Source organism: Clarias gariepinus, chromosome 22, assembly GCF_024256425.1.
Source record: "Clarias gariepinus isolate MV-2021 ecotype Netherlands chromosome 22, CGAR_prim_01v2, whole genome shotgun sequence".
Lineage (NCBI taxonomy): Eukaryota > Metazoa > Chordata > Actinopteri > Siluriformes > Clariidae > Clarias > Clarias gariepinus.
In genome coordinates, this window is record NC_071121.1 from 15,932,302 (window position 1) to 15,946,104 (window position 13,803).

The 13,803-nt window shown below is 37.3% G+C and overlaps 2 protein-coding genes across 2 annotated transcripts in view; one reads left to right on the forward strand and one right to left on the reverse strand.

The window, feature by feature from the left end:
• phactr3a (phosphatase and actin regulator 3a) overlaps nt 1-10,915 on the forward strand; it is a 30,297-nt gene extending 19,382 nt beyond the window's left edge. The window contains exons 8-12 of the mRNA XM_053483393.1: nt 4,759-4,814; nt 5,216-5,277; nt 5,546-5,686; nt 5,859-5,935; nt 9,802-10,915. Of these exons, the coding sequence (XP_053339368.1) occupies nt 4,759-4,814; nt 5,216-5,277; nt 5,546-5,686; nt 5,859-5,935; nt 9,802-9,817 (352 nt within the window). The 3' untranslated portion in view covers nt 9,818-10,915. The remainder of the gene's footprint in view (nt 1-4,758; nt 4,815-5,215; nt 5,278-5,545; nt 5,687-5,858; nt 5,936-9,801) is intronic.
• The window catches only part of sycp2 (synaptonemal complex protein 2), a 36,205-nt gene continuing 33,048 nt past the window's right edge, over nt 10,647-13,803 (reverse strand). Inside the window, exons 42-47 of the mRNA XM_053483392.1 lie at nt 12,237-12,331; nt 12,046-12,145; nt 11,884-11,942; nt 11,490-11,568; nt 11,347-11,403; nt 10,647-11,254 (exon numbers count right to left, since the gene is read on the reverse strand). Of these exons, the coding sequence (XP_053339367.1) occupies nt 11,177-11,254; nt 11,347-11,403; nt 11,490-11,568; nt 11,884-11,942; nt 12,046-12,145; nt 12,237-12,331 (468 nt within the window). The 3' untranslated portion in view covers nt 10,647-11,176. The remainder of the gene's footprint in view (nt 11,255-11,346; nt 11,404-11,489; nt 11,569-11,883; nt 11,943-12,045; nt 12,146-12,236; nt 12,332-13,803) is intronic.

A 13,803-nucleotide genomic window follows, 5' to 3' on the forward strand; every position in this document is an offset into this window, starting at 1 on the left:
CTTCACAAACAAATTTAAAATATTAAATAGCAAAGCAGCCTTTCACACACACACACACACACACACACACACACATAAAAAGAACGCTTAACATCTGTGAAACCTTTTTGAAGTACAGTAATTTGGAAGTTAAGCTGCATCTCTCAATAATATTTCCAATAGAGCATTAAACAGAGAGGTAACATTACAGAACTAAGTGATGCATGACATAAGATATACACATTGTGTCCCGAAAGCTGTTGTGTTTGTGACACTAAAGGGATTGTGAGTGTCTATGACACTCACATGTCATGATGTGGTTGGACATTGTGTGAATAGCTGTTAATTGGCATAAATGCTCCACATAGAGGTTCACATTTGTTTTGAGGTTGTGTTCAGGTCATTTATTCAGCCTTTAGTCAATGTCCTTTTATCAAAGTCATTCCAACTGTGAAAATCAATGTTTTCCCAGCACTGTCCAGACCCTGTTAAAAAAACAGCTTCTAATTTAATGTAAACATGAATAAGATTTCAACGGAGGAAGACATTTTTTAAAATTACAATAATTGATCATCTGTTTCAACTTTTCATTTAATTAATTTGTGATGGGTTGTAGTGGTTAGCACCGTCGCCTTGCACCTCCAGGGTGCGGGTTCGATTCCCGTCTCTGTGTGCATGGAGTTTGCATGTTCTCCCCATGCTTGGTGGGTTTCCTTCAGGTATTCCAGTTTTCTCCCACCTGCAGGCAAATTGGCGTTCCCAAATGCAGAATAAAGTGGTATAGAAAATGAGTGAGTGATTTGTGATGTGAATTTACTTGCGTAAATGCGTATGTAATGCATACTTGAGAAAAGGCCTAGTACGCATGTGCAGTACAATCTATATCTTCATTACTTACTGACTGGTTGCAAGTATAGTATATTTCTGGTACTACTTGTGTGTGTTAATTTTTTTGTGATGTAACAGAAGAGCTTAAGTCCACATTTCAGCCTCCCCCATACACATACCCACCTTCTGAGAGCTCTGAAGGATTTGTAAAATTTATAAAACTTTAATTAGTGCCTGAAACACATGAAATAAATCTTGTCCACAAAGTATGACGTTTATCTGATACAGTAATAATAATTGAAACATTATCATTTCACACCAATTATTATTTGTCTATACCATAAGCACAATGTTAAATGCATATAAAATGGTCTTACTTTTTATGTAGTGGAGTAAGAAAAAGAATCTATAAAGGGCTTAATAAACCATGGATTTGTATGAGACAGACAAGTGAAGTGGTCTTTTTTTTTTTTTTGGTTATTTTCTAAAGAGCAGTGCCAGTTACAAATTTATCAAGAAAGACATCGATTTTTCTGGAAAGGCCCCCATGGGAAAGGCCCAGATGGAAATGGACTGAATTACACCATGTAAACGTTAAACACTTAGTTTTAAACCATTTGGCTTGAATCATTAGAAGAATCAAGACAAAGACCCTTCAGAACAACATGATTTCTCACAGACCATCTGATTCTTCATCAGTGTCTCACAACCTTGCTATTTAAAGCCCTACAGTTTTCTGCACTTCTGCAGGAATTAGACGTGTAGGCTATTTTTAGAATTCACACAGATAAATAATGGATTGTACTGCGCCATCCCTCGTCCATATTAAATCTAGGAAATTGTTTCTCACTTTAGCTACTACAGTAATACAAAGCCGCAAAGTGACTATGTGTCACATTAACTAGTTAACTTTACCTGTTCTTTCAGGAAACACTGGACGGAATTTGAGTACATAAATATGATGGGCGTTTACGTTTATGCACGATAACCATATACACTAATGTACTTATCTAAGCTATTCACTAGTGCCCGTCAAGGTAGTTTTTTCGCAGTACACCTGTGTCATGATCAGGTCAGGAGTGTATGGTGGATGTGCCAATAACTCTCAGTCGAGTTCCTTTAATGTGGAAGTGGTGTTCATGAATGATTATGTGTACAGTTTTTACAGTCTGATGCGTCTCTTCCACCAGATAAAGTAGTTGCCAGTCTTTTACACAAGATGGCGACAAGTTAGCCATCAATTTTTAAGGCTCAGGTGTTCCACTCGCTGAATGTCTTTTCACGTTTACTTTTCTTTCACGTTTCGTCACTGTAGTGTGCTTGAGGTCTTCTATAAATGTCCATCAGTTTTTATGCCTTTGTTCTTAGAAAATTTCGTCACAAATCCTGGTTTAACTTGGAACACTTTTTGTGTTTGACTTGAGTCATTCATTCACCATCACTACCCACTTTATCCTGAAGAGGGTCACTGTAAATCCAGAGCCAAATCTCTGCAATACCTGGCACAAAGTCGTAGTTGCCAGTCTTTTACACGCATACAGTATAAATATCAGTTAATTAAAATAACTTTATTAAGGGTCCAACAGCTTATAATAAAAAAAAATCAACCTACTATTGAAGGTTCCTTAAAATCATTGGGCTTTGAGCCATAGGTTTAACATGCAAGGAAAATGTAGGAGAATAATTAAAATGTACGGCAGAAGCCACAAGCCAACCATTGCTTAACCAATATTAGGTTTGATGCTGCTGGCAAAGGCACAAATAAAGCGCTTGCTTTGACCTAACTGAATTTTGTGTGTGTGTATCTATCTCTCTACCTATCTATCTACATACAGTAAACTACCTACAATAAGTTAGGGATATTGTTATTTAAATGAGTGCTTTTCCTATTTGCTCTGAATTTGAATGAAATAAGTAAAAGTTCCCTTTGATTTTACTAATGATGTATGAGAAGAAACACATTTTTATTAGTTTAATATTTATTACCCCAAGAATTTAGGGATACAGGAAAAGCCCTAAATAACAAAAATTGACAATGTCAGTAGCAGGTGTTTCCACCATTTGCTGCAATGACAGCTTGACAGCGACGTCTGCTCCTCACTAGCCTCATGATGTTGTTCTGAGGCAATGCGTTCCACTCCTTCACTAATGATACACACAGTTCTGCCAGGTCACATGGGGGTGGGGTACGATCATCCAGTCTCTGCTTCAACTGGTCCCATACATGCTCTATGGGGTTCAGGTCAGGGGACATTGATGGCCATACCATATTGAAGCAGTCCAACTTCCTGAAGTCGAGCTGTGACAATTCTGCCACGATGTAGTGGAGCATTATCATCCATGAACAGAAAGTTGGGGATGTGCTGGCGGAATTGGGGGATAATAATGGATTCTATGATGCCTCTGAGGTAAGAACATGCAGTGACTGAGCCATGTACAATAACCAAATCTGTTTTCCGCTAACTGATGATGCCTGCCTCCTCCACCAAAGCAAACCCTGGGGACCATGTTGACCTCAGCGTATCGCTCACTTCGCCTTCTCCAGCACGCTGACTACAATCATTTCTGTGCAAGGTGACCTGACACTCATCAATGAACAGGACAGTAGACCACTGCTGCATTGTTCAGGTCACATGGTCTTGTGCTCACTGCAAACGTTCACGGTGTCAGTGGAGTCACCTGCAACGGAGTCGGTTGCGAACGGTTTGTCTGGAAACCCCAGTACCCCTCGCATCTCGTTAACGGGCCTGCAGCTGTGTGGCAGTTGCATAATGATATCTGAGTGCATAGGTCCTTAGGTACTGGTCATCGTTGTGGTCTGTCACTCTTGGGGCTCCACTCCTGCGTCTGTCATGAACTCTGTCAGTAGTTCAGTGTCTTAATGCAAGTCTGCTGATGACACTTTGAGACACACCAAGTTCATGAGCACATCTGACTGCCTGCCACCGACCCTCAGGCGCGCCATGGCCAGGTGGCGCTGCTCGTCCGTTAAGTAACGTTGTGTAGTCATGGCTATTTGATGTAACACCTTGGAATGACTTACTGACAATACTAGCTTTTTATACCCACAGAATGTTGAAATTGATTCCACATTGAAAAAGGTTGTCTTTTGGGATTGGCCCCAATATAAGGCACACCTGAAGATAATGAGACCAATGAGGTGTGTCTATCACCCCAATACAATTGCCTCCCTATCCCAAAAATGTCTGAAGTGAAACAAACACCATATGTATGACATCCACTAAGGCTCTCACAATATTTCTAACTTATTGTGAGTAGTGTATTTTATATATATATATATATATGTTTGAGACAGTCTATGATTTTATGAATTCACAAGAGTTACTTCTTCATCCACATTTAAATGCATAGGCAACATATTTTTTACTTCTAATAAAAGGTTAGAAAATTAAACAACATGCTACTTGCCTATGAATGCTAAGTTATTATTTGATGGGGCAGATGTCCATATCATCCCCTAAAGTGTTGTGGGAAATGACTCGGGTCAGCTACTCAACTACTTTATACATGTTTATATTTGAAAAAAGACTGGGTGGCTGAATGGCGTAAATGTAAAGGCAAACATGTTTTTAACTATCTGACTTTTATTTGCATTACTGCATTATATATGAATGTAAAATTATTTAGAGAAATGTGGTCTTTGAAAGCATATACTTAGCATACACTCTCCCTTTACCTCACATGGGTAGAGCAGCTTCACAAATGCCATTAAAAGACACTCTTCCGTGACATTTGCGCTTCTGTAAAGCACATGAAATGGTTACAGAGACATGTTACTGATATTCTCACATAATTCCATTAAACCAAATAAAAATATAAGAAATTACAATCATGTGCCGTAACCTCATCGTTCATAGGGTCATAATAATAGAGACCATAGAGTCTTTAAAGCCCAGTTTTTAACAAGGTGATTTTGGTTCTTTTTCGCAGGCGACTTAGTCAACGGCCGGCCGTTGAGGAGCTTGAGAGTCGAAATATCTTAAAACGTAAGTGTTATAATTATTTTGACATAGCAGCTCAAGTGTGCCAGGAAAGGCGTTTCAAGCATTTTAAGCATTATGGGTACAGTCAGGTTTAAAATGCAGAAAGCACTAATAAAGACTGCTGGGTAAATGTAAGTCAATGTATTTGTTGCCTCTTGCTTTATTAGTGTTAAATAAAGTTTCACATCAAGAGATATGATGATATCACTTAAGAGGATTAAAAAATTGAGCCTTTGATGCCTTTGAAGCTATTCACAAATATCAATTTAGCAAATAACACTGCTTAAAGCTAGGTGGTAACAGTCTGACCCATGTTTATTCTGTTTAGCAGAATTCTCGAGAAGAAGTCACATCAACGTGTGTGTCATTATGTCATGCATCATTGCTAATCTCATTCTTTTTAGAGCGGAACGACCAGACAGAGCAAGAGGAGAGGAGAGAAATAAAACAGAGACTAAACAGAAAGGTATAATATCCTCCTAAGATACATATGTATTGGACACAAAATAACAGTTGTACATGTCTGTTGTTGTTATAGAGAAAACATTAAAAAATACATTTGCAACAATCTCTCCAAAAACTTTGTTCTTTTACCACTGAGTAAAAAAATCGGATTATGACTATGCAGTCCCTATTTCTAAAACTACTAACTGGGAGTTTACCTTTCAGTGTCACATGCAGAGTGATCAGTGGATGTTGTTTAAGGAATATACAATGTCTTTTTTTTTTTTTAGCTTAATCAGCGGCCAACGGTTGATGAACTGAGGGAGAGAAAGATCCTGATTCGCTTCAGTGACTACGTAGAGGTTGCTAAAGCCCAGGATTATGACAGGAGAGCTGACAAGCCCTGGACGAGACTGTCTGCAGCCGACAAGGTAAGTGACAAGAAGTAGTCAGCGAAGCTCTATCGTGAGATTCAAATATTAAAAATTGTGCTTTTCTATTCACCTTTCAAGGGAAGCAGGAGTGTAAATTATAGTATTCCACAGACAACTCTACTACAAGTCTGCTATTTGGGTTAAACAAGCCTTTTTTGTTATCTTGCAGGCTGCCATCCGTAAAGAGCTGAATGAGTTCAAAAGCACTGAGATGGAGGTACATGCATCAAGCAAGCACCTAACAAGGTCAGTGTGCAGTGATGTGTCCATTCTATTTATAGCTCTCTGATCACAGTACAAAAAGCAGAGATTACATAATCTAATCATTTCAGACTAGATTAAATTATAAGAAAGTTGTTAGACTATCTAATCATTTTGATTTATACACATTCATATTTTATACACACTTCCATAATTTATTTTGGTCGTGTAAAGCTGCTTTGCGACAATGACAGTTGTTAAAAGCACTATACAAAAAAATAAATTGAAATAATATGGCCTATAGTATAAATATTATATTTATATTATTTATAATATTTTATATTAGAAGTGATAAAAATTGTCAAAGATACTGTAAAAACATCTAATGGTTCTTAAGCATTTCTCAGTAGCATTTAACAGTAAGGGTCATTAATCAAATGATTGGACATACTTGTTTTGTCATTACGGTCAAGATCCATGTTCAAGAAGCAGTAAAGTTGTTAGTGCCCCATTTTCTTATGGTTTAAAAAGTTGTGTATATGCATTACACTGCAGATAGGGGCCAGTAAATTTGGGCAAAGTTTATATCAACCATCAGAACGAGGTCAACTTGTAATGTCAATGATCTTTATGACTAATTACGTTGACATCATTGTTGTTGCTAGACAGGCTGGTTTAATTCATTCTAAAAGTGTTGCTATCCTTGGATTTTAAAGTATAACAGTCCCTTGAGTTTACTCAGAATGGTACAGTTTAGAAAAAAAGTAGTGAGTTCCGGTCTTTTTTTACAAGAGCAGTCAACGGAGAATGGCCAGACTAGCATGAGTTAGTGGATGTGGTGTGGAATGTTATCTTGGCACACATATCAACCATGACTCAAAACACTTCTTGTTGTTTCTGAGTGGTAGCTTGAATGGCAATTTAGCAACCAAAATCTAGCAACCAATCTCACAATCATCCATAAGTTAATAATTTAAAGTTACATGTTATCAAATAAAAACATCTTTATCTCATCTTTGGGGTTTCACATCTATTGTGAAGAAGACAAAAACTGAATACTCTGCCTACTCTCAGCATCTGTATTTGTACAGTATTTAGATTAGGATGCCTTATCTGTTCACCATCATTAATGTATTTGAATTTAGTTACGTCCTTAGGATAAATTAATGACCACCTGAAATCACCATGTTGTCTGAACTGACATGTTTTTATCTGAAAACTGTTAAGAAAAATTTGTGGGGGTGAGCCTGCTCTCAGTTCAGATTGCTTGTGTTAGAACTGAACCAAATGGTCTGATGTAACCATTGCTCAATAAGTGATGTAAAGTCCATAGGACCTTTTAGGGCAGGAGTGCGCTCCCTATGAAATGGCTTTATTAAAAACAAACCAATTTTTTTTTTCTCTGTACATTGGGTCAGTAAAAACACAATGCAGATGAGAACGTTTGGTGCTACCTATAAGCATCCAGTCATATCAGAGAGTCCACCTGTATAGATTTTGACAGTGATACTATTTAGTAGAGGTTAATTCAGATTTTGTTCCTCAGATAAATCCATGGTTAAATATCAAGTCCGAATGTTGCAAATCAATATTGTTGGTTCACTGTCAGGATGGAAAAATTATCCCTTACATGGTTATAGTCAAATTGGGACTGCATTGGATAATTGTCTGTCATGTTAGCAGGATGGCCCGTTTTGAAAGAAATCAGATGCTACCAGGTTCAGTAAGCCATGACTGGCATCAAGTCATCAACACTTCTAGAAAGACAAATGTTTTCTTTGCTTTACTCATCGTTGAGCATGGAGATTTAAAATCAGATGGTTGATTAAGCCAGATCACAATTGACTCGGATTTAGGCCACCACTGTATGTAGATATCCAAATCCAGTGACGGTAGCGAAAAGAGTGAACATAAACATACAGCCTAACAAAAATCTTGTGTCTGACGTCACACCAAATGGAAAAAAACCTGTTGATATTTTGTCTGGCCATCTGTCTGAGGTTTCACAATGCGGGGTGCATGGCAATGCACAACATATGGGGACAAAAACTTGCACAACAGTTTTATCAGTTTCCTACTGACAAACAGAAAAGAGATTTTTAGTTATCAGCCATCCAGCGGGAAGTCGATGCTAATCCTGATCTAAAATGTGTTGGTGATCACTTGAGCTGGTGTTATAGAATAATCAGGAAATAAAAGATTGGCAAATTTAACACAATAAAAATCCAATGTCCATGATGAACTTGTGGTAGATTTGGCAATTTAAAGTATATGCAGGGGGTAAATTAGGCCAGGGTGGTCTTAAGTTTTTATAAGCCTTATTAGGCTTCTCATTATATTCAGTTGGTTCCCTTAAATTAGGTAGATTTTGTTTAATCTAATTGTAGCAGTGAAAGCATGGTCATGGGTTTCAACTTGTGGCTTATTATGCTTATTTGTTGGTGTTTTGATGTTGAAAGAGGTTCACTTGCAGCACCCCAAGTGCATGTGTTAAATGATTGTGGGTAAATTCACAACGAGTGCTAAAACAAAAGTTACCTAAAATCTACTGACTGTCTCCATGCTACCTCTAAAGAGAACATCGCTTTTAGCACTAGTTTACTCTCAGCGGTACATTGTACATGCTAAACAGCTAAAAACATTGGTTTAAGTGAACAAGCCTCGAGTTCATTCACTCCTCAGACTACATAGATGGCAGAATAAAAGGTTGGAAGAAAAATAGGTCAGAAAATGACGTGTTTAATAACAAAATGTAAAATATGCTGATCTTGTGCTTAAACAATGTTTTGATTTTACTTAATGATAATTTAACATTAAATCTTATCTGAAAAGACAGCTGTAAATATCAGCATATCAGAAATCTGCCAGTTCACTGTCCTTAAAAGTCTGAGCTTGAAAGTTTCTCAACACCCATAGTTATCTGGTCTCTTGTCATGTGTTAAGTGGGGTGAATTTAGTCAGTGATTCGCTATTTGGCTTGGTGGTATTATCTGTGGCGGGTATGATTGCCAGACAAAATGTCACGTGTTCACAAAAGCTCTATTGGTAGAGCTTACTCATGTAGCAAGACCCAAAAGACAAAATGGCAAAACAAAAAAGAACTTTATCAATGTCTGCAGTGCATAGCCAAAACTAAAGGATTGGCTTTGTTGTTTTGATACTTTTTGGAGGGAGTTGTAGATGGAAATCCAGCACTGGCCCATTGTGTGTTAGAGGTGTTGAACAAACTTGGCAGTGAAGTGAGCAGTATGGTGAGGCAGAACCACTTAATCACACTAACAGGACATATTAACAGGCCCAGTGGACGTAAATAGGATGTGGTGTAAAAAATGACAAAGTGCAAACACATAGTGTCATGACAGATTAAATAAGTACCATGCAGCACAACAGTCTATACAGTTTGTAGCTGTAATATGTAATTAGCCTAGCAAGTTAACAAGTAAACTTACAGTATTATCCACCGTTTTTTGAATGAGCACAAATACTGCCACCAAGTGAGAAGTGGTGAATGGAGATGGTCAGAGTATAGAGTATAGAGTTTACAGATTTTAAAAAAAAGTTACAATAATAACCGGTTAATCAGGTAACTCCAAACTACACTGGGTTCCGTGTAATATGTTATGGTGCACTAGTACAAGGTCTCCTCATACACACAGGCGCACAAGAAGATATCCTGGTGACATCACTCACCTTTTTGTTTTAGAGGGGAGACACAGAATGTTATATTTTATAGGTTAGGCCAAACATACCATTCTACACTCAAATTAAGCATCAACCAACTTAAACTGTTTGAAAGTTTAACCACAACTAGTAAAACTAGCAACATGTTACTGACAGTCACATAGGATAATTATCAAGTTTAGTGATCACAAAGTCAGCCATGCTAACATCTACTGTATTTGTCCATGCAGGTTCCACAGGCCGTAGAAGAGCGTTTTCTTCTGTGAAGAAAATTAAAATAGACATACAGTGGCGAAATCCTGGAGATGACGTCATCCATGGGAAGTGCTTATTCTTCCAGCTTTCCTGGTCTTGGGTGCAGTGATTGACAGCAGTTTCCAAAGCAGGGGCACAGCACCTTGAAGAAAGAAGAGCAGCTGTAGACCTCCGCTCTGAGGCTGGAGAAGAGGGGCCATTATGAAAGAAATTGTGATGTTAAAACTGAGTTTTTAAATGAATGTTGAAAGAAAATGACTCAGAGTGAATGTTTGTGTGCATGTGAGATCCACTTTAATGGAAAGAAGAAAAAAAGTCACTCAAAGGGTATATGAATTTCATATCAAATGTATAAAATTCAGTCTGTTTAAATTGCAGAGTAATTAATTTGACTTAAGAATACATAAAGCAAATCCTGTGTCTTATTTTCAATAATTTGGGCCCAGAGCCCCTGAGTTCTTGGAGTTTTGGTGAATCTTGATGGTGAAGATTTGCTTTAATGGTGGTAAGCAACCCCCCAGAACAGTCAGTGAATTAAGAACTTCAATCCTAATTCAACTTAAATTTTTTATTTCTTTTTTTTTTTCAAATAAGGTGCCCTACAACAGTCCTGACTGGTGGGATGCAAATGCTTCACCCTGACCCAAACACTTTTTAAGTATAAGCCCTTTAGAAAACAAGAACTCAATGACAAACACATTCTGGTCCAAGCTTTTAGTAAGCAGTACGGACTAGAGAAACATAAGCCCGCAGTCAGAAATTATTCTTCTACTATCCCAACAGAACTAACAAAGCATCCAGAAAGCCATCAATTTACACACATCCTATGAACTCATTGTTCATACTGCAGTGTTGTAGTAATGACATTAGGTATTGATAAAAATAATAAGATGGAGATTACACCAAAGGCACTAGCTAAAACATTTTTGATCTGTAGTGTAAAAGGACAACTTCCCATTCCTGTCATGCGTTACTGCTGTGAATATATGTTTTGTTGTTTTATTTAGTATCTGACAAGTAAACATAAATTTGGGGACTGAATGTAAGTGTCAAGGGTTTATTCACAAATAAATTTTTTTTTACATTTTATATGTTTTTACAACTGTTTCTTTCATACGATTTTTTTTTTTGTTACAGCTATTCATTATTCGTATTTAAAATCACTGTGTTAAAACCACAACTCTGTCCAACAGGAACGTAACAAATAAGATACAAATTGAAAACAATAAATACTTAACATTTTAAATGACTTAGCAATTCCAAATTATATTAAACCTAAACTGCTGAGAAATAAGAACATGTATTTAAACATCTTAAACATTACTTGTAACCAAATCCTTCTGTTGGCTTCTACGGTAAAAACACAGGGACGTCAGAAAGGAACAAAGTCTGTAGTCCTCTACGTACACTTTGCAACTCATTCTCATGCTACAAAAAGACCAAGGCAATTTTAGTCTGGCAAGATTAAAACATTCATCTTTTTGAACAAACAGTAATTCTAAAGCCATACTGCCACCCACCATCTGTCTGCATAAGTGATCCTGCACAGATTTCATGTCTTTCTTCATCAAATGCATCTGAAATTTCATTGAAAAATGGAAGTCTTACATTTAATGGATTCTTATTTGCTAGTGAATTACTTATACTTACATTAAACACTCACCTGTGAAAAAAAGATCTGCTCCTCATAGTCCAGGTTTCGGCATGCGTTTGTTTCAATTGTGCTTTTTAAATTATTTAGCCTAAGAAAAAAAAAAAAGGTGGCAAAATAAACAGAAGTAAATGCAATGAAAAAGGCTAATTAGACAAACTTCAAGGTAATGTAATGCACTGATGCCACTCGATTGGCTAATTGGATAAATGCATGATTGTGCATGGGTAAGGGTGTTCCTAATAAAGTGGTTGATGAGTGTATTTTACTGATGTTTTAAATGACACTGCATTTAGTAAATAAACACACCTTTATTAATTTTAAATGCATGTACAGTACAGGTAAACTAATATGGGGCATAGTTATTATTACATGAACAATTACTGCTGTTTAAGTTTTTTTTTACCTTTGTGTTTCTCTTTCCTGGTAAGAATGGAAAGCCAGAGCTTGCTTCTTCCAGTAAGCCTTTAAAATAATTAAACAGAAATAAACATATTAAATGTAAGTCTGAACTGAAGGTTAGTTACTACCATTAAACATAAATCTCACTGTGCGTGTGTGTGCGTACAGTCAGCTCTGCTTCCATGTTCTTCAGAGATGTTTCATCTTGTTCCATGTTTTTAATTTCCTCCATCAGAACTCGTTTAACTGTCTCCAGTCTCTGAGACCTACATGAAATTTTACAAAGAAAAATGTCACTGTTTGGAAGTCAAACCTTGAAAATAAGGAATTGGTGTCCTTGATTCTCTAATGTCTGACCTGTACTGTTGTACTTTCATGGTTAAAGTGGAAACATGTTGCTTGCAGGTCTTTAAAGACTGTTTGGTGAAGTGGTCCATTCTCCTTAAACGGTTCTAAGATACAGTCAACACAGCATTAGCGTATATAAAGAAATTACTGTTAGACAATGATTTTAAGCATAATTTAGTTAAAACCTACTGATAATTAAACTTTAATAAAACTAAATACTTTTAAGATATTGAAATGACATTGCATACATTTGCCATCTGAATCAGAATCAAAAAGAGTTTTATTGCCAAGTACAGTTGCATGTACAAGGAATTTGTTTTAGTGATGGAGCTTTCAGAACAAAACAAGTAAGACAAAACAGAATGACACACAAAAAAAGGATGTAAAGATCTGTAAGGATGTATCATCAGACTGTTAAAGTTTAGTATCTGGATATGCTTCCATTGATAAAATTAGACCACCTGCAAAGCCGTGAAATGGCAGTGTTTTAGTATCTACTGAATTGGTGCTTCTTTTTCTGGAACCTATTTTACGGTGGTTTCAAATGACATCAAGGATACCATCTTCAATCTGGGCTAAGACTTACAGGACCATTATCCAGAAGTTGCTGCAGAAAAGATTACCTTAGGCACAGGGCAGTGCCATAGCCAGTCCAAAAAAAAAAGAAAGAAAAAAAAAAAAAGTGGGTGCTAGGCAACGCCCTCATCATTGCAAATACATGCCACCTTGGTTGTACACCTTTTTAAACCCACAGCTTTAGTTGATGCATGGACATAATTTCTGTGCCACTCCTCAAAAGCTTTGCTGAGGTTAAAGAAAATTTAAAAAATGAATTCACAATCACAAAGTAATTTGACACTGAGGGAGAGATTTAGCAAAGTCAACTCAGTGCTTTGTTGACTAACGTGTCCTTAGCCTAGGGACAAGTCATTCCCGACTAAGATAAATCCTGTAGCCTACACCCTGCATTCAGTGTCACTATAACACAAGCACACTTAACACCGTCTTATCCTCTTGAAAACTATACTCAAAAAAAGAAACGTCATCTGACTTTCAACTGTTTTTACTTTCAGTAAACTTAATGTGTAAATATTTGTATGAACACTAAAAGAGTCAACACCATAAGACATAAACTAAAAATGTTTCACAATGTGTCCCTGAATGAAGGGAGGCTCAAAATCAAAAGTACCAGTTAGTATCTGGTGTGGCCACCAGCTGCTTGAAGTACTGCAGTGCATCTCCTCCTCATGGACTGCCTATTGCGGACAGTCTGAGCACTGATGGAGGGATTGTGTGCTCCTGGTGTGACTCGGGCAGTTGTTGTTGTCATCCTGTACCTGTCGCGCAGGTGTGATATTCGGGTGTACCGATCCTGTGCAGGTGTTGTTACACGTGGTCTTCCACCGCGAGGATGATCAGCTGTCCTTCCTGTCTCCCTGTAGCGCTATCTTAGGCATCTCACAGTGCAGACATGGCAATTTATTGCCCTAGCCACATCAGCAGTCCTCATGCCTCCCTGCAGCATGCCTAATGCACGTTCACGCAAATGAAAAGGGACCCTGGGCATCTTTCTTTG